The sequence below is a fragment of the Spermophilus citellus genome (genome assembly GCF_964194105.1).
Source record: "Spermophilus citellus genome assembly, chromosome: 7".
NCBI lineage: Eukaryota > Metazoa > Chordata > Mammalia > Rodentia > Sciuridae > Spermophilus > Spermophilus citellus.
The window spans coordinates 28,552,271-28,574,080 of record NC_138188.1 but is presented as its reverse complement, the minus strand read 5'-3'; the positions used below and the strand labels follow the sequence as shown (position 1 = coordinate 28,574,080).

Here is a 21,810-nt window from a genome sequence, read left to right as displayed (position 1 = left end):
ACCTTCTCAGTTTCCATTCTTAGCATAAATAAGTTCAGAGAGAGAGAGAGAGAGAGAGAGAGAGAGAGAGAGAGAGAGAGAGAGAGATTTTCACCATCAAGTTAGGGGGAAAACAACTTGGGGGTTTTCTTTCTTTCTTTTTTAGTTCCTATCTTGCAAAGTTGTATCTAATCATTTTCATTTAGATCTTTAGATCAAAGGACTTCTCCTTGATCTAAAAACCTTCTCCATATTCTGTCTGAACTAAAGAGTCCTTCTCTGTACTCCCATATGCAAGCTGCTATCTTTGCCTCAGTACCACTACATTAAATTGATCTCTTCTTGGGTCTGTCTTTCCATTAAACCATCAGCTTAAAGGCATGTGCCATTTTTAATGATCTTTAAATTCCCTGCCTCTGGCACAATGAATGTTACATGGCAGATGTAGATGCTCAATATACCATGCTGCACTGAACTGAAAACTACTAAATGCATCTATTCATTCACAGAGAGCTTCAAGCAAACGAATTCTAGATCAGCACTTCTCAAACTTAGATGTACACATGAATTACTTTGAGATCTTGTTAAAATGCAGTGTCTGATCAAGGAGATTTGGAGTCCAAATATTTTGCATTTCTAACAAGCTCCCAGGTGATGCTATACTGCTGGTTCACTTAGTTACACTTTGGGCAGCCAGTATTGTGACCATCCAAAGCCATGAAAACACAGGGTACTTTATATCATGCAAGAAAAGCCCCCCTTTTTTAATTTGCAGAAGTATTTGTGACTGGGAGGAAAAAGATGATTTATGCTGTTTACTAATATATCCATCATCTTTGAGTCTTACCCACAAATAGTCCATTTGTGAGCCCATTCTGCAGAGCAGTTATCCCAATTTGTGTTAGTCAGCTTTCAACTGATGTTAAAAATACCTGAGATAAATCAACTTAAAAACAGGAAAGGTTTATTTTCACTCACGGTTTTGGGGGTGTCAGTCCTTTATTGGTTAGCTCCATTTCTTTTGGGCCTGTGGTGGGGCAATGGATCATGGTAGGAATACATGGAACTTCTCAGAGGGTACTGTTCACCTCATGGCAGTTGGGAGTCAAGGAGAGAAAGTCCACCATCCCAACATTCCCTTTAAGGGTGTACTCCCAATGACCTAACTTCCTTCCACTATGTCCCACCTCCTAAAGCTTCCTCCATCTTCTGTAGTGCCATGAACTGAGAACCAAGCCTTTAATACATGGGTCTCAGATTCATGGTGATATATTCTTACATGCACAAAGCAAAATTTGTTCAGTTTCACAAAAATTTTACTTTTTATGGGTAAGTATAATCCACCAACTAACAACAACAACAAAAAAACTAATAGAAAGAAGACCAGCAGAATAAAGGAAGGGGACCAAAGGGAGGGAGGAGAAGAGGGAAATGAACTGGAGCAAACTAAGTTAGGTGCATGTATGAACATGTCACAGTGAACCCCACAATTATTTATAATTATAATGTCCTGATTTTAAAAAAAAATACATGAGCCTTGGGAAACATTTAAGATCCAAACAATAGCACCATGATAGGAGATGAGAATTTTCTCATTGGCAGCCTTTCTGTGAAGGACAACTGCTAGTCCTGCCAAAGGACTTTATTTCAACATAGAATCCAAATTCCTTTTGGGAAGCAGAAGCCAGGGAGAAGAAAAGAAGAAGGCCAACAGGACATTATCCAGTCTCAGCAAGACGGGGCTGATTCATTCATCCCTTCTGGCATGAAGAAAAATAGCTATTAAGCCTCTATTAAGTTCCTAGTGTTCTACAAGGTGGTAGGACTATCAAAGTGGACCGTTGAGAAAAGAAATTTCGACAAAAGAAAATGTCAGACTCCCTCCAGGGCAAGGAGATCTCGGATACTCTCAGAGTAGGAGAGATGTTCTAAAAGTGGAGACAGATCACTCTGGAGAGATGGAAAGAGGTTTCGATTTAGGGAGAGCAGTAGGGGCTGCCCAAACTTCTAAAAATGACTATTCAACTTTTCACCCCCACCGTCTGCACTTAGATAAAAGATTTATGAATCATATTTAAAATGTCAGATGAAGTTTTCCAGAGATATCACAGGATTCTTAGTCATCTGTAATTCTGACCAGCTGTTCTAGCCCATTGTCTCATGTCACATAAGGTTGCAGTGGCTCAACTATGGGTCATGGGTCATTTCTGCATAAAATCTCTGGGAACGCAGGTGCTCAATGCATGCACCATTGGTCCTTTTTAAGGGCTGCAACTGTGCTCATGGATCACCCCATATTCAAATAGGTTGGATGTTGTAAAATGGCTCAAGTTTTTTTTTTAGTCTATTCTTTTTAAAACTTGTTTTACTTGCTATGGCCTCAGATTCCTAATGTGGTCACACTGGCCACCATACAAACCCTGCTCACACTCTGCCCATTTCCCCACTCACCAGAGCACAGACTCATGCCAGTTCCTTTCCTCACCACCCAATCAAACTATATTTATCCTTCCTGACCAAATGTTCTTTCATTCATCAATTATTTACTGGATTCCTTATAAATGCCAGGCACTGTCCTGGGTTTTAGGGGTACAGTGTTGAGCAAGGCAGAGAAGCTCACTTCAGTGCCTCTTAGGGACATTGACAAGTGAATGGGCCATTATAACCTGCTCTGGTGAGGGGTCCGAAGGGGAGACCCAGGTACTAAGAGAATAGACAGCAGTGTGGACTTATTTGCCCAGATTTACTTATGGAAGACGTTCTAGGTTGTTGAGAGCCACAGCCAAAGGGGCCCCAGCAAACTTCCACCTGATTGGCTCACAGAGGCCCCAGCAAACTTCCAGCTGCCAGCTGATTGGCTTCTCTGCGGTGATGCTCATTGGGCTGTTTCCCTGCCCTTTCAGACCACGGAGTTGCTCATTGGGGGACTCTTTTGGCTCCGCCCATGCGACCCAGCCAATCGGCCTCAAGAGCGGGAGGAGTGGGGGGTTGAGAGGCTCGCTGGAAGCCAGTGGTGGCAGTTGGGCTCTGAGGGAATTCCCTTAGAGCTCTTGTGGAGCATGTGTTCTAAAAATAAAGTTGGTTTCTGCTTGACAAGTGGCTAGTGAATTGTGCCCAGCCAGACTGCGGCACCAGGTGAAAGCCAGCCCAGCAGAAAGAATAGGAGAACAGGAAGAAGTTCCTTGCAGTGGGAAGAGTTGAGGCTGGAAAGGTTGAGAAACGTTAGATTGGAAATGGCCCTTTAGAAACTCCTTCTACACTGTTATCATAAAGGAGCCCAAAGGAAAGCATAATTATTATTATCTTTCAGCAGGAAACTGGCATGATCCCATTTATTCCTTGAAGTCTCCAATTATTTAAATCTTTTTTTTTTAAAGAGAGAGTGAGAGAGGAGAGAGAGAGAGAGAATTTTTAACATTTATTTTTTAGTTCTCGGTGGACACAACATCTTTGTTGGTATGTGGTGCTGAGGATTGAACCGGGCTGCACGCATGCCAGGCGAGCGCGCTACTGCTTGAGCCACATCCCCAGCCCCTCCAATTATTTAAATCTTAAGTGATTTTTCCTTTTCTGAATTCCAGAGCAATTACTGGCTCTCTTAGCAGCCTTACTCAGAATTTGTGCACTGCAATATTTTATCATCCTATGATCATCCTCTGCTCAACGTTCTTGATTTTTTTTTCAGGGCCCACAGAACACATGAAGGTATTATATTTCTGGCTTGAATGGCCAAAGTACATAATACACTTATTTAAAATTTCCTTATAGTTACAACATAATTGCTCCTCCAGTAAAACAATATCACTTAATATCATCGATGTTACTTCCTATATGCATCAAATTTTGCTGTGCCCTACATATCTTCAAACAACTTAGACATAAAATTTATATCAAAAGTGAATGCATTCTAAGAGTGACAAACTAATTTTATACACCGATCAAGATTTGGTGGCCTGTCAGTGAAGAGGACAAGTTTTCACCATTATTTTGGAATGGCACTAACTCTAGTGACCTTGACTTACAGCATACTCCTCCATGGCAAGGAGATTTATCTATTTTTAAAAGTCCCTCCCAATTCCCTAACATGATCTTAGATATAGCATGAGGATTTACTTGAATTTTGGATGTATTTTTTTTCATGACTAATTTTTCTTTCAAATGATGAAATACCAGGCATTCAAAAATGTTCAAAGAATAATATAAGAAATGTACATTTTTCCATTGCCCAGTTTAAGAAATAAGGCAATTACAATGACAGCTGGACTCCCATTTTACCTCTCCCTGCTGAAAGATAACCACTCTCTGGAGATTGATGTCTGTCATCTCCATATGTGTCTCTTTGCTTTTCCTGGATTTGTCAGTAGGCATAAACAATAAGTGGTATTTTTTTTCACCAGGTTTAAAAATGCCACTCTTCCTGGTTCAACATCATCTTTGAGATCTGTCCATGTTTACAGCTGCTGTTCCAGATGCAGCTCAGTTTAACCTCTGTAACATATTCCCTTATATGAAAATGCTATGTTAGGATATTTAGGTTGGTTTCAACTCGTCCCTAAAACCTGCAATGCTGCAATAAACATGATTGTATTTGTTTCCGAGTGTCCATGAGTGAGGAGCTTCTCACACAGCTACATAGATCTAGAAGCAAGAGACTGCTAGGTCATAGGATATCTAACTAGGTATTGTTAAAATGCTGTCAAAAATTGCAACAGTAATTCTCCCCTCAGCAGTGGGATGTCCTGTAGTTTTCTATTATTGATAGCCCATATTATTTTCTGATTTAGGGATCTGAGGTATTCATCATGCATACATTGATACCTATTTACACATACATACACACATATCAGGATGCTTGGGAGAAAATAAAACTATTAAATGAGTAGAACTTTCCATACAGCAATAAATGATACTTTTAAAAATCTGACAATCTAGAATTAATTGATTGGGTTATTTTTAAATTATGTAAACAAATTAAGAAAAATTATGTGGAAAACACAGTGATCTTATTTTTTTATATAATATATGCTCACTGGCTTGGTTATTACTTGTTGCCTTGGCCAAATGGAATGATTTTTAAGACTAATTCACTATGGGTTTATTTTATATTGTATGTGTATTTCCAAATATATTTCTGTGTTTGCACTCTGATGGGTCTGATTTAATACTAATGGGTCCATAGTTAAATAAAACAAAATGAACAAAACAAGTTTGTGAGTCAGACTTGGTTTTATTTGAAAAATTGTCTCCTTCTACATTGTAATTTTTAAGACCAGCTCTGGTCATATTTAGTATTCATGCATTTCCAAGTTTTTATTTTTTTCATCAAAAAACCATTACACACCAAACAAAACCTGCTAAAACAAACAAAAAAAACTGATCACAACACAAAATAGCAATTCATGGGATTATCCTCTTCTCAATTTTTATTTCTCATGAATTCCATTCCTTTTAAAAATGTCCTAGTAAAAGAGAAACCATCGTCCACGTTGGTAGCAGCGTGAAGATGGATTTTATAGGCAACCAGTGCTAGAAGCAATTTGGGGCCATATGGGAACATGAGACAGGGGCATGGGATTCCATTTCTTAGATGGGTGAAAGATGTTCCTAGGACATTCTAAATTCTTTTTACTTCAGAATTCAATTTGAGATTTAGATATGATAAAAAAGCATTGCGAAAATCTTCTTTAGACAACTACATCACCAAAATGGATCAAACCTAATGAAAAGAGCAGAGCTGTCAAAGAAAAGATTCAGTTAACTCAGTTTTCCCAATTCTCAGGAGAAATGACATCAATCCTAGTTTCTCAGGTCTGGTCACTGATGTCTTTATTCAGAAAAGTCTTAAAACAAGAACAAAATTTAGCACAGTCATTTTTATACAGTCATTTTCAGGAAACTTCCTGACACCACTTCTAATGGATTATTCATATTCTCTGGTTAGAACCACAGGGGATTACACACACCCAAAGGGCTGTCTTCTTGTCTGCTATAATCATTTTGTGTCCTCACCATCTGAAAAAACAGAAAAATATACACTGCTCTTAATGTTACTGTATTTATTTAAAATGTTCCCTGTAGAGCCCACTCCTCCTATATAAGCCATATATGAAACAAACACAAGTAGTTTTGCCATTTTCAATAGTTAAAAGTCTGATGTGATAATAGACATAAACGAACAATATATAAAAACAGAACTGGAGGTACACTCCATGGGGAGACCATGGTACATTCATGATTGGAAATGTCCTACCCAGCAAATCTAGCATCTGGCATCATCAGAGAGGCTTTTGAAGGAATGTGAGATGTAGACAACGTCAGGGTTCAGCTCGGAATCCCTTCGACCTTTTCATAGCATTCGCTATGGGACAGCATCTCTTCCCCATCAACTTTCGCCCCTCTCTTCCCTCCTCTCCCAGCCACTACCACTTCCAGCATCAGCACCAGCTACTCTTCAGAGGACTGCTGTTGAGCTCCCAGAGCTGATCCAACTACACATGCCTTGAGTGCCTGGGGTTTACAACCCTCCTGGAATTTGTGTCCCTCTCTATGGCAGCTTTTCACCAATTAGTCATCTGGGAGGGAGTAAGAAAACCCAATTTCCTTGCCTCATCAGGACATCACTGCAGCCTACCGCAGACACCTGAGTTCCCTCGAAAGACCAGGCTTTAGCTGCCCTCTATGGGACTTTGCTGAGATGACACCCTTGTTGGGCTTCTGCTCCTGCCCTTCTTGCTTCTTGCAATGCCCTCACTGGCTCTTCTGCCATCTCCTCAACAGATCACATGCACACAGAGTCTCAGCTCAGGGTGGGCTTCAGGGGAAGCCGGCCTAAGAATCTTAGAGAGGTTCCAGCCATTTTTACTTATGTACCCACCACAAAGGGGGAAAAAATGTACTTCTTGGCCTTGCACATTTTAAAGTTAACATCTGATTATTTTTCATAACAAGTTTAAGCAGCTGAAAATGTGTAACTTTGTGATGTATTTATAAAAACTGACATAAAATAAAACTTCCACATTTCTCTTTTAACTGATTCAATGAAATCTAAATTCACAGTGATTTGATATCACCATTATCCATTAAAATATATGCAAACATGCCAAGTTTAAAAGGCAGATATATTATAGTGCTCATTTCTCTCCTTAAACTTATATTTCCATTTAACTTCCTCCATCGAATTTCATTCTAACTGTAAAGTATGCATATGCTTTAAAATCTTACTGTTTACATGATCATAATTCTCTGCGAGGAAAAATATATACATATACATGTAAATATTTGTGTATTTCAAAATCTTTCCTATGACTATAAGCTTCTATGTGTTAAAGATTTAATCTAGCTGGATTTATGATTATGATTTATTACAATAGCACAAATATTAAAATTTTGGTAATTTGATCAAGGCAGAAAGTAAGCATTTTTATTGGACATGTTTTATGAATTAGATGGATAGGTTCTCACTATTATTTTTACTCTTGATGTGACAACTCCCACCCCATCTCCAATGTTTCCCTGGATGGAGGAGGGTGGTTATATCTAAGCCAAAGCACCACAATCAGAACCAGGAGAGGTACCATGGTTTGTGTGTGGAGTTGGGAGCATCTATAAAAGGACATAAGGTCCTCCATTATTCCTCAGACACAAATGTGAGACACAAATGTTTACTCTCAGGTAGAGCACCCTTTAAGTCTTGCTTTTATAATCTCTGTATATTCCCCAGTGGGTGCTGGTATAGATACTCTGGTATGAAAAGCACTACCCTCACCCATACTCCTCACTATGGAGTAGGAAGTTGAGGACTAGAGCAATCAGGTGACTTTTAGAGACCACAAAGCTAGTAAGTGACAGACCAAAACGAGCACCTGGTTCTCCCCATTCCAAGTCTGTTTTCTTCACCATGGCCATCAGCTCTAATGTCATTTACCATCATCACTATTATCACTGTCATCATCATGTGAAATAATAACTAACGTTTATGAAGCTTTTACTCTAGGCCGAGTGCTGTTTGAAACACTTTATATCCATTTACTGCTTTCATTAGCCTATGGCATAAGGTCTATTATTATCCCCGTGAGGGATGAGAAAACAAAGGCTCAGAGAGTCAAAGTGATATACCCAAGATCCCATAATCAGTAATTGTGGAAAAAGGATTCAAATCTATGTCTGGCCCCAGGATTCATTCTATCAATTGTTTCCCAAAGTGGTTGCTGCAAACACTAGGCCCATGTGATACTCCCTAACAAAGATCCTGAAGTTAAATTGGTTTAACTATAGCTACTCTCTCAGAATCACCATAACTATCTACCCATTAAAAGCAATGAAAAGTCCTGCAAAAAGGACACATACTTATCAGTGATGTCAGAAACATGATTCCCACCCCAATACCTATTAATATCCAGTGAAAGGACTCCAATTTAAAAAGGCTGATTTGGGATCAATATCTATAACACAAGGTCAGTGGTTCTCAAACTCTAATCAGCACCAGAGTCACCTGGAGGGTCCCATCTCCAGAGTTTCTGATTCAGTAGGTCTGGAATAGGAATCCAGAATCTGCATTTCTAATAAGCTCCAAGATGATACTGATGTTGCTAGTCTAATGATCACACTGGAGAAACACTGCACTTGATGATTGGAAAATAAAGACTAAGAAACAAGCCCTGGATTGGCAGAAGGAAAAGAGACATAGTTATGCTTTAACAATATACAATAAAGTCTTGCAAATGCACGCAGAAAATCTGTCCATTATACAAATATATAAAATTAAAACATCAGCAACAAGGGTAGGTAAAAAGAAAAGACCACTCTTCTTTGGGAAAACAAAATATGAGCAAAGTCATATGAAACCTGATAATTTTGCACAATGAATTTTTATCTTTGGTTGTCAATATATTATCAGACTTTGATAACTCATACAGGGATAGTACTAGATTATTATCTATAGTAGGCACCATGTGTATTTTGAGCTTTCTATGTATCATCTCCAACTTTCTGTAACTGAGAGATACATTTTCCTTGCCATGGGCTGACTTGATGAAATTACATTGTATAAGCATAACTATAGAGTATGAATCATTATGACAAACAGCATTGATTAGGCACTATGGACATCCTTAAGTAAGACACTTTAGATATCCGTGGCTTTTCCATTTCCTTATCTGTAAGAAGTCAGTGATTTCCAAAGTCACTCCAATTTTCAAATTCTAAGCCTCAATGAGTCCAAGAAAAATTTTAAAAACTACAATTGATATTTTTCAAAGAGCCATTGGCTTCACATAGCTGGCCTAGCCAAATGTCACCAAACCAAGCTATTAGCCACATAGCTCTGAGGAAAAGGATTGAAGACACCATCTATTTATAGATGTATGTACGTAATTACAATAGAAAAATATAAAAAACTTTTGGAGGAAAGAAATTATTTACAATGATAGTAAGAATGCTTGCTTAATGATAATCTTTTTGATTTTACCAACCTTATCATTTTCAGCAACAACTCCTTGAGATATCCAATTGGACCAATTCAACCAGAATTTATAGCAGTTTTGTACCAAACTTGATTGTACATTGAAATCACCTGGAATGCTTCTAATGATTCCTAATGCCTATGTCTCTCCCCCCCCCCCCCAGAAAATGTAATTTAATTGATGTGGGGCATGGGCTGGACTTTAAACTTTTCAAAAAATAACCAGGTAGCCAGGCATAGTGGTGCACACCTGTAATCCCAGTTGTTGGGAGGCTGAGACAGGACGATCATGAGTTCAAAGTCAGCTTCAGCAAAAGTGAGATGCTAAGCAACTCAGTGAGACCCAGTCTCTAAATAAAATACAAAATAAGGCTAGGGATGTAGCTCAATGGTCAAGTGCCCCTGAGTTCAAACCTTAGTACTCCCACCCCCCAAAAAATAACCAACTGATGCTAAAAGTAACAAATCTGGGAACCACTGGATTTATAGAACTCTTTTCTGTGATTACATTGTTAATTATATCTCTGCTGTGGACTGAATCATGCCCTGCCTCATTCATATTTTGAAGCCCTAACAGGCCATTCGGCAATATTGAAGACGGAGCCTTTAAGGAGGTAATTAAGGTTAAATCCAGAAGAGTGGAGCCCAGATCTTATAGAACTGGTGACCTTATTAGAAGAGGAATGGACACCTGGGTTCTCCTCTGCTACGTGAGGACAGTAAGGAGGTGGCTGTCTGTAAGCCAGAAAGAGAGCCCTCATCAAGAGCCATATAGGCAGCTGAGAAGCAAGAGTGCATGCCTGTAATCCCAGGGACTTGGGAGGCTGAGGCAGGAGGATTGCAAGTTCAAAGCCAGCCTTAGCAATTTAGCAGGGCCCTGTCTCAAAATAAAAGATAAAAAGGATTAGAGATGTGGCTCAGTGATCAAGTTCCCCTGGATTCAATCTGTAGTACAGATAACAAAAAGCCATATAGGCTAGCACATTAATTTTGGAATTCCAGTCCCCCAAATCAGGAGAAAATAGATTAGTCTTGTTTAAGCCACATAGGTTATGGCATGTGTTATGGCAGCCTTAGAAGAATAAGACATCCCCTCTTCTGCCCACCCCTTCTGTCTCTGATCTACCCACGATGCCTTCCTCCAGACACTGGGAAAGCATACTGCATCAGAAGTGATGGAACTGGTGTCATGCCCCAGCAAGGCACTAAGCCTCTTTGAGCCTCCGTTTCTCCACCTGCATAATAGGAATAATAACTCCTGTCTCCCATACAGGGTTTTGGAGAGAATTCAGTGAGATCATATGTACAAAATTATCTTATGAATAGTATTGTCCTTTACATGGGCAAGCTGTGCCTGGAACTAATTTCTTGTACTCAGTCAGCCTCCCTTCCCATCAGTTACTGTTATGGTTTAGATATGTGGTGTCCCCAGATGCTCCTGTGTGAGACAATGCAGGACTGTTCAGAGGTGAAATGATTTGATTATGGGAAGTATACCCTCATCAGGGTGTTATCCACTCATATGGATTAACTGGGTGGTAACTATAAGCAGGTAGGGTGTGGCTAGAGGAGGTAGGTCACTGGAGGTATAGCTTTGGTGTTTATATTTTGTCCCTGGTGGTGGAGCATGTGTGCAAACACGCACCTGCGCAGGCTCTCTCTCTCTCTCTCTCTCTCTCTCTCTCTCTCTCTCTCTCTCTCTCTCTCTCTGCCTGGTGTCACACTCTTCCACCATGATGTTTTGCTTCACCTCAGGCCCACAGCTATGAAGTCAGCTGTCTATGGATGGAGACTCTGAAACTACGTGCCAAATAAACTCCTCTAATTGCTCTTGTCAGGCCTTTTGGTCACAGCGACACAAAGCTGACTAATACATTCTCTTAATTTCTCCTTTGTGCCTCTTTTTGTGCTTTGCCTGCCCAGCACATCTCCACCCGCCCACTCAGCAGTTGTTTGACCTCATTCCAAATTCCCAGATTGTCACACCCTATTTCTCCCTTGGAACAGGTCTATGGGCAACAAATTCTGTGCATTTTCCTTCATCTGAGAATGTCTTTAATTTCAGAATGTGAAAACTGTCTCACTCTCATTCCAGAGGGATATTTTCACTGGATACAGAATTCTGTGTTGATAGTTCTTCGCCTTCAGCACTTCAAAGAAAACAAAAGTTGTTCCAGAGCCTGTGAGGTTTCTGATGAGAAATCTATGGTTATTTGAACAGTTGTTTCCTCATATTACAATTATGAACATATAGTTTTTCTCCAGCTGCTTCAAGATTTTTCTTTATAATTTGTCTCAGATTCTGATGCGCCTGAGTCAGATTCTCATTGAGCTTTTAAAACATGTAAATTTATATCTGTTACCAATTTGAAATATTTTGGGTCATTATGTCTTCAAATTTTTTTTCTCTGCATGAATCTCTTTCTACTATCTTCCAGGAATTGCAGTGATATTTTGATAATTGCAATTGATATTTTGATACTGTTCTTCAAGTCTCCAAGGCTCTTTTCATTTTTCTCCATCTCTTTCCTCTCTTCAGTTTGTATAGTTAACCTCTCTTCAAGTTCACTGACTCTTTTCTCTGTCATCTTCGCTCTGCTATTGAGCCCACCCAAAGAATTTTTAAAATTTCAGCTGTTACGTTTTATAGTACTACAGTCTCCTTTTGGTTGTTTGGGGCAGTCTCGATTTCTCTGCTGAAATATCTCTTGTTTCTGTTCACTTCCAGGTGTTTTTCTTTACCTCATGGAGCATAGTTATAACAGCTCTTTTAATGTCTGTAATTGCAACACCCGAGTCAACTTGAGGTTGGCATTTTGTTGATTATCTTTTCCTTCAGGAATTATTCACACTCCTGGTTCTTTGTAAATTGCATAATTTTGGATTGCATCTTGACCATTTTGAACATTATGTTGTATAATTTCCAAGCCCTATTACGGTCTCTGTGGGAATTTAATACTATTTGCTGGGTTTAGCAGGAAATCAACCCCAATAGGGATTCAGAATGTCAGTACTGGGCACTACCTTCTGTGGGTAATGGTTCCAATCTCAATTTTCACTTCAAAGCTCTCCCGTCCACACGCTTGCGGAAGAACCTGGGACCCACACAGGATAGGACACAGTTATAAAGTGAGGACCCCCACTCCCACTCTCTCCTCTGTCAGGTTACTCACACATGTTGGCCACAAGGTCCCTCTTCCCAGTTTCTCTGGCCAGGAAGACAGAATTCCTCTTTAACTTAGTCAGCTAGCTTTCCAATTAGCTCCCACCTGCCTGCCTTCTGAGCAAATGAGAGAAAAAGGGAGGAAATGAGGTTTCTTCTACTATCTTTAACACATAGGGGCTCCTCTCCTAGTTTCTCTTGGCACAAAGCTGGGTAACTATTCGTTTTAGCCACCTGCCCCACTGTTGCCACACAGTCCCGGTACTTGGGGCTGCCCTCCGCATACAGTCACAAAAGAACAGAGAAAATGGTAAAACCATGCCTCTTCATAGTACCCCTCCTTTTACTCTTTTGTTCAGAGTCCTCAGGTCGTTGCCTTTTGTATTTCATCAAAATTTTTTAGTTATCATCAGTAGGAAAGAGAGAGACTATGTACTCACTCCATGTTTGGGCTAAAAAGGACTCATTCCACCCAGAACCAGATATTTCATTGTATATATATTTGTTATGGTTTAGGGTTTGGCAGTTCCCCCCAAAAGCCATGTGTTTGGTAATGCAGCAATGTTCAGAGGTAAAACATTGGATGGTGAGGGTTCTAACCTCATCAGTGGATTAATCCATTTGGTGAATTAATAATTTGAGTGAGCAACCGGGTGTAACTATAGGCATGGCTGGAGGAAGTAGGTCACTAGGGGGTGGCCTTTAGGACTCTATCTGTCCCTTGTCCCTTCCTGCTCTCTTTCTCTCGGCTGCCATGAGCTGAGCACCTTTCCTCAGCCACATGCTCCTCTCCTTCTCACTTCAGACCCAAAGCAGCAGACTTGACTGACCAGAGGCTGAGACCTCTGAAACCAGAAGCCAAAATGAATCTTTCCTCCTTTAAGTTATTCTCAGATATTTCAGCCACAAGTGACAAAAAGCTGACAAACACCACATTTAATTTTCATTTTATTACATCTTTCTCCTTTTTTATCTATATTTTTCATACTTTCCTGTCTGTTTCCTTTGCTTTTCATCATTTTGTTATATATCTTGCTATATATCCGTAATTATGCCCATATCTCAAACTATGTATACATAATCTTTAAATCTTTACAAAAAAATACTTTATCTAAACTTTATCTAAACTTTTTTGAACTATACATACATACTATATAGTATTTTATTGTATAAATATACCAACATTTATTTCTCAAGTATGCTGTTGGATAATTTTGTTCCCACTTAAGAGCCACTACAAATAGTGCTTCTGTATACATTCTAGTGTGTGACTTTTGGTGAATACATACACACACACACACATTTTTGTTGTTGTTGCTGGGTTTACACAATGAAGAAAGATTGCTGGGTCATTGGATATGCATATATTTCATATATCACCTGCAGCCCTAGGTGATAAGTCCCTCTTTTATTCTGTCATCTCCACCTTCTTGAATACAGTCTCACCGTTCATCTTCCACCAGGAGAAAATCCAAATAACTAAAGTACTGCAGGGTCTTCAACAATTGTACCCAATATTATTAATGCAGACCCAGGAATGTTTATTTTAAAATAATTTCCCACATGATTCTGGTACTCAGCAAGGACAGTGGATGACTTCTTTAGAGCCCATTGTAGCTTCCCATTTTCCATCCCCTGTTTTCCCTTAAGCTTCAGGGACATGACTCTTTCCCCGACCCAGCCCAAGAAGCTATTCTTGGCTTCTGCATGGATCTCAGAACCATAGAAGCCTTTTCTTCTCAAAGCCCCATCAGAACTAGGGCTCAGCAAGGAACCAACATCTCAAACCAAGAAATCCCTAGCTGAACTGGAAAGAGGAAGACCTCAAGTGTTGGCTCCTCAGCCCCATTCTGCCCCAGGGCACAGGGCTCCTCCTGCTTATTCAAGACCTGTTGTCCTTTTTTGTTTTGCCTCTCATTTCTGAGTTCCCTAACTCTGCATCAAGCCTTTCTACTCTTGCAGTTCTGTTTGCTTTGAACACAACTAACTCCCTTTTTGATTTTCTGGAGTTTTATTGCTTCCTTATTTTGGGGACCCCCCACACACACACACACCCTTGTAGCCCTAGGTGAGAAGCCTCTCTTTTATTCTGTCATCTCCACCTGCTTGAATACAGTCTCACCGCTCATCTTCCACCAGGGGGAAAAATCCAAATAACTAAAGTACGGCAGGGTCTTCAACAATTGTACCCAAGATTACCTTTTTCTCCTTGTTGTTTGTCATTTACTGAAGCTGTAATTTCTTCTGAATGTGCCTCTTCTTTGTCATTCACCATCAATTCCCCAGGTGAAAAGAGCATGTACAACTTCTGGATCACATCACTCATGGTCCCAGAATCATTGCTATGATTGTTCCCTAACACTAAGAAATGCTGCTCCTGGGAACCAAATTCACCAAACAGCTCACTGTTTTTTGTCTCTATTTCATAGACCTCGGAAATGAGTCTGAAGTGATAGAGAAAAAGAGATGAAAAATTGGTTAGTCAAGTCCCTTGCAAGATTAAATGTAAACACATCCAGATAATATACGAGGAATCCATTTTATGTATGTGACTGGAATAGTTCAAATGTAATTTGTGGAAGGAATTGGATTCAGGGGCAATTTTCTAATATTCTGAAGGGAAATTAGACATCTATTTGTCTCACCATCTCAGAACTTCAAGCCAAAAACTGGGTTCATCACTGAATTTTTATTGAGTAATTAGGGTTAGACTTTGCAAAGTAAAATTTGAAAGAATCCTTCCTGCCTGTCTTCATGTGCATTTTCTTTTCTAAATGGCAAATGTTTTGTTTTATTTTATTTTTCATGTTTTTTTTTCCTGCTCCAACTTCTGATATCATAAGTTTTCTGCTTTGGCACTACCCAACATTAAAGTTTTTTTTATTTAATTGTTAATAAGGTCCAAAGAAGAGGTTTGTTTGTTTTTTGGCAAAAGGAATAGAAATGCAAACACAGTTCTTTCTAATATAGGTCATTTCTACCTGCTACTAACTGCAGACCCGTGTTGTTATCACAAACCATAGCATTTAAAACACATTCACACGCCCCAAAACTTGTTTCTTGAAAACTAAAAATGCATTTGCTTCCCAATATTTTCTTAAGGACTGTTTCCAGTTACAGTATCCCCCAAACTTGGGATTTCTTAACTCACAATACAGTGTCTTCCATGCCAGTGTCCCTTGGACTGGGATAGGTGATGTTGACACACTTAGCTCTCAGATCTTTGGTGGGATATTTGTTGATAGCACCTGGATAGAGACAGTGAGCTAGTTAAACTTTCCCCTTCCACATTATGACTTTCACCCAAGGTCAGTTCATCTTTCCTTGTGACTGGCAGTGTTTTCAAAAACAAAGTTAACTTTATAAGGGACTAAGCAAACTAGGCACACTCTGACATTAAAATACTTTGTTCTTGGCCAAGTCAACAAGATACAGAAGTAAATGGATTTAAAAAAATCCTATGTTCCATATGTCACAGGCTAGTGCTATAATTCAAGAGCATCTCTTGATTCCTCCTACCATTTTTTTTTCTTCCTGGAAATAGAGGATCTTTCTAGAAGACTGATTTGCTATTGAAATTGTCTACCTTTTAAATTTTTTTTATATTGGGGTTGGGGGGAAAACACCATTTTTTTTTTGCCTGCTACTAAATGGAACTCCTAAATCCCAGGATTCCTGAGGACTCTGTGTGTCCTGGAATTCTGTGAGTACCCGAAAGCTTGCATTCTTACAAAACCCTAGCAAACTTCCAGAAGCTAGAGACAATCTTTCACTGTGGTCTCTACCCCATTCCTGATTCCCAGCACTTATTTGATACATTAAGATACTAAGTGTGTTACTAGAAAATTAAAACAAAGACAGAAGCAGAGCAGACTCTCAGAGCCCCAAGGTTTAAAGACACCAGGAAAAATCCTTGTGTGGCTGTGCCTGAGCTAGCTTTCTGGGACAAGATTCTAGAGACATTTGTGCCTATGGCTCATAAGAATTCAAGTCAGAGCTAAAGATCACTTATAGTGACAGAATAAAAAACAAGCCCTTCAATCAGGTGGAGGGTGGTGGCAGTTGGATATTATTTATTATAGCAGTAAACCTTGTTAAGGATTTAGTAATTGAAGTATAGTTTGATGGACAAAGCATAGATCTGGGGTCAGGAATGCGTGGGGGCACATCTAGAATTTACACAATTATTAATTCTAAACTTTTAAGCTATGCAGTTAATGTCTCTGAACCTCAACATTTTTTCCTTATCAAAAGGGATTATGAATATTTCCCTTTGAGGGCCACCCTGAAGATTAAATGACCTAATCTGTTCAAAGAGCCTGGCACATAGTAAACACTCACAGATTAAGGTTAAAGGAAAGTTTTCCCCCTTTTGAGGATTTCCTGGCTAAAACTTTGAAAGTGCAACAACATGTTCAAGGTCAATAAGACCTAGGATTTTTCTCTGAGATTTTTCACTGCTCCTATTCACTTACATCCCTCAAACTTAAATAAGGACTATTTATCTAAGTCTACTGATGGATGGTACACAGAGACATTAAATCGAAAAAGGAATAGAAGAAAATGAATATGTAACCACAAATCCCACCATTATATAACACTATAATGCACCCATAAAAAAAATGAGGGAGGGGAAAGCAATAGAAGAGAAAAAACTTGAGTGACTTACGTCTGATTAAGTGGACAAATGGCTTTATGAACTTGATGATATAGTCCAAATCTGGCTCATGGATCCGGCCAAGCTGGACTAGGTGATGATCCAGGGGGTGGCTGGCTAATTCTTCTAATTCCTTGTCATTGTGCACAGGACCAAAGGAAAATACAAATATAGAGTAGCCTTGACACTTGGCTCTCAGAGATACACTCCTTAAGACTTCCTTGTCTAAAGGGTTGGTTTCCCCAGCAGATATTACAAAGATAACTTTGTTTTTCCTCAGGTTGGGGGTTCCTACAAAGACATTGTCAATCGTCCACTGCAGGGCATGGCCGATAAAAACGTCTCCATTGAGCTGTTGGAAAGAGTCTTGGAGATGGTGTTTCATTTGGTCTCTACTGTTGTAAGTCAGCAGATCGAATTCCAGGTAGACAGGGCATTCTTCAGTGTTGGGCAGATAGCCAGGGGGAGAGTAGCTCAGGACAGCCACTCTGTCTCCTAAAGTGGAGGTCAGTGGATCTGGGGCGATATGAAAGTAATCAAGCACTGAGGCTATAAAAGCTTTCAGTTCCTTAAACTCGTTATTTCCTACTCTTTGGGAAGTATCTATGAGGAAAGCCACATCCATGTAATATTCTTGAAGAGAGGCATCTCCAGGTGCAGAGGTAAGACCTGGTTCTTTTCTGCCATGGTTTTCGAGTCCTGCAACACAATTAACTCAATTTACACTTCTTAGTAGAAGGATAAGCTTGAAATTCCTAGCCATGGATGGCAAATATATGACCTGGAGAATCACCATGCTTCATTTCCACACCCATGACAGACATCACTAATTGATCACAGTACTTGTTCCCACACAAATTCTCCAAATCCATCTTCACAAAGTACAAACAGAGCTATTACTATTTAACACATGTTGAATGGTAATATGTTTATGCTATTTAGATTATTTCTTCTCGAGTGAGCTTTGGTAATTTTTGCATCAAAGAAAGGCATTTCACATAAGCTGTTTAGTTTATATGCAAAGATTATTCATAGTATTCCCTTAATATCTTTTTAATATCTGACTATACTTCTTCTCTTATTTCTGATATTTGTTGTTTATGTCTTTCCCCCCCACCTGGTGAATTTGATTACAAGTTTATCAATTTTATTGATCTCAAAGAAATTACTTTTGGGTTTATTGATTTTTTTTCTTTGTTGGATTTATTCTGTTTCATTAAGTTCTACTTAAATTTTATTGTTTTCTTCTGCTTACCTTGGGCTTATCTTCTTTTTCCTTTTCTGGGTTTTTAAAATAGAAATTGAGGTCATTGATTTGAAACCATTTTTCTTTATCAGTACAGGTCTAAATGTTTTAAACTTCCTTATAAATCCTGCTTTAGTGGAATCTCACAAATTCTGTATATTAATTTGATTTTCATTCACTTAAAATTCTAATTCCCTTTTGATTTTTTCTTTGACCATGGATTGTTTAAAAGTACTTTATTTAGTTTCCAAATACTTGGAGGATCTTTTTCAAAGATCCTTCTGTTGTTGATTTTTAATTTAGTCTTATTTTGATCAGAGGATATACATAGAATGACTTGAATCTTTTAAAATCTTGAGCTTTATTTTATGGCCCACAACATGGTATGTTTTGACAAATGTGTGATGTGCACTTGAAAAAAAAATGTGTATTCTGCTGTTGGACAGAGTGTTCTATAATGTTAAATAGGTCACATTAGCTGACGGTGTTGTTCAAATCTACTATATTCTGCTGATTTTTTTCTCTGCCTTTTCTATCAATTATTGGAAAGAATATTGAAACTCACAGATATTCACTGTATTTTTCAATCTTTTTTCCCCTGTGTTTCATTTTGGATCATTTCTATTGCTACGTTTTTGAATTCACTCTTTTTCTTTTGCCAAATCTAACCTGTCATTTATCTCCCACTCCGGGTACTGTTCATCCTAGACTTCACAGTTTTCATCTTTACAAATTCTATATAGTTCTTTTTTTGTATCTTCCATGTTTATACTTGACTTTGTAACATGGAATATGCATAATAACTGTCTTAATATTATTTTCCTGCTAATGTTAACATTTATGTCAGTTCTTATTTGGCTTGGGGGATTACATTGTGCTTTACGGGCCATGTCTGTACACCTTTCTGTGCCAGATGTTGCAATGTTCCTTAGGTGTGGGACACATTTGGATTCTCATAAGCATTCATCTGCCTTTTTCAGGGAAAGTTAAGCTGCATAGAGACAGTGTGATCCTTTTGGGTCTTGCTGTTGTGATTTGTTAAGCAAGTTTGGAGCAGTGTTTAATTTAGGGCAAGACATAAATAAATCTTGAGGCAAAGACTTTCTGAGGTTTTCTTTCAATACTCTATGGATTATGGGCTTTTCCAGGCTTGCAGATGGGGAAGGCACTGTTGCTGGCCCTGTGTGAGTGATTGGCACTATATGCCTTGCAAATGGGTCTTTCCCCAGGCTCAAGTGATTTCCTCACGTGCTCATGCTATCAGAGTTCAGCTGAACAATCCAGGGAGACCACCTGCAGATCTCCAGAGACTCTGTGTGCAATTTAGCCCCTTAATCTCACTGGACTCCCAGCTATGCCTCCTTAGCTCTGGTAATGCAGTGGGCTCCACCTACACTCCCCATTTCTGCACCATGACCTGGAAACTCTCTCAAGGCAGTAAATTGGAGCAGTGGTAGCATTCGCCTCATTTGTTTCCCATCTCTCAGAACCACTGGTTTTCATTTCTCTATTGCCAGTGTCTTAGAAACTGTTGTTTTCTTTTTTCCCAGTTGGTTATTTCAATTGAGAGGCAAGTCTAGTTTTTGTTTGTTTGTTTGTTTTGTTTTGTTTTGTTTTGTTTTAATTTCATCTTGGGCAGTTCTACTAAGTGAAAATTAACCATCTTGTTGAGATGCTCCATGTTCTCCTCCTTCTCCCAAAGGACTAAGAACTGGTCTTCATGCACCAGATTCTTCCTTCATTAATGCATTTATAGAATTGAACAGGATTTTGCATTTAACAAGCATGTTTTGAAATTTATGGGCCTCCCCGTCCTCTCCAGAAAACCCAATTTTAAACTCTTCCTAGAATTTCTGATGCAGATGTAGGTCACTGATTAAACTACTAAATACAAAACAAAAAGTAAAGGTAACAGTACATGGCTTGTGTTCTTCTTTGCTGTGTACACAATATAATGTGCATCACCACCAAAAACATCTCTAGAATTCTCAGTCATAGTGTGTTAGGAATCACGAAGGTCAATTAAATGAACATTTCTGCCTTTTTGGACTTGACTAATCATCACCTCCTCTGCCACCAAGATGTCTGTTTTCTCTCTGTGGTATTTCAGTTTCTTTAAGAAGGTCAACCAAGATGCTTTGTAAAAGCATAGGGGGAAGAATTTCACATAAGTTTTGTGCATGTGAGTGGGGATGGTGGTGCTGGGGATTGAACCCAGGGCCTTGTGCATGCAAGGCAAGCACTCTACCAACTGAGCTATATCCCCTGCCCCTTCATATATGTTCTGATATAAGAAGAAGGATTGACTTACTATGGCTGTGAAATATTTTTTTCATACATGCCCACATCAGAAAAATGACTACTTTTTTCAGGTTTCTTTTTATAAATGAGCAAAATTTCAATCCTTTCTTAAAGTACCCAACAAAACAATTTTCAAGAGGTATAGTTCATCTACAAAGATCTCTAAAAATAGGTTTCCTCCTTACATTATAGAACCAGCATGAGAATCAGTGAAGCTAAATGTAGATGATTGTGCCCTGAAAACTCAGAAATTTTGTAAGGTGTGATTATTCTATTTTGAATCTAAATTCATTTTACTTAAAAAGATGGGAACTTCAGAAATGTTTTCCTTCAAGAAAACCTGGCAGAAGCGTGAATATAATACACTCAGACCTCACAGCAGTGCTGTGTATTCTCTAGAAATGTCAACTGAGCCAAATTTCCGCCTTCAGTTCTGTGGAAGAATTTCCTTGGAATGGCAGAGGAGGAAGAGCTGGCTCTGTGTATTATGGACAAGACTTGGACGGAATGAAGGATCTGGCTGGATTTCCAGGGAAGCACCCCTCAGAGATCAGCCTAACATTGGCCAAGGATTTAAGCCACAATGCCAAGTACACTCCTTTTAACTTTATGGAGAACTGGGCATGGAAAGGGAATTTAGATAGTGAGGGAAAATTTAAAGGACCTGAGTCATTTGGATTGGGGTTGAGTGTGCTGTGAGGCAGCGATGCTCCCTTTACGGACTTTGTGGGAAATCTGAACCCATGTGTGAGTTATCCATGGGTCTGTCTTGCAATTTGTCCGGGAGCCAAAATTAGCCACATTTTCTCCTGAGGCAAACCACATGTGCAATGTATAAGGTTCCGTCCACATAAACTACAGCTGATATTTTTCAAGTTAACATTTTACATGATGACTTCTCATGTGGTTTTCAAGGCTTTTTCTCTCTGCATTTCTGCTTTCTGAGTACTTAATTCGGGTTTTTTTCAGGTCTTGTGCTCAATTCCATACACATATTCTTCTGT

The 21,810-nt window shown here is 39.1% G+C and overlaps 1 protein-coding gene across 1 annotated transcript in view; it reads right to left on the bottom strand.

Moving 5' to 3' along the window:
• Nucleotides 1–5,556: 5,556 nt before the first annotated feature.
• The window catches only part of COL6A5 (collagen type VI alpha 5 chain), a 152,818-nt gene continuing 136,564 nt past the window's right edge, over nt 5,557–21,810 (bottom strand). Inside the window, exons 38-41 of the mRNA XM_081302236.1 lie at nt 17,272–17,958; nt 15,754–15,850; nt 14,802–15,046; nt 5,557–5,991 (exon numbers count right to left, since the gene is read on the bottom strand). Of these exons, the coding sequence (XP_081158362.1) occupies nt 5,972–5,991; nt 14,802–15,046; nt 15,754–15,850; nt 17,272–17,958 (1,049 nt within the window). The 3' untranslated portion in view covers nt 5,557–5,971. The remainder of the gene's footprint in view (nt 5,992–14,801; nt 15,047–15,753; nt 15,851–17,271; nt 17,959–21,810) is intronic.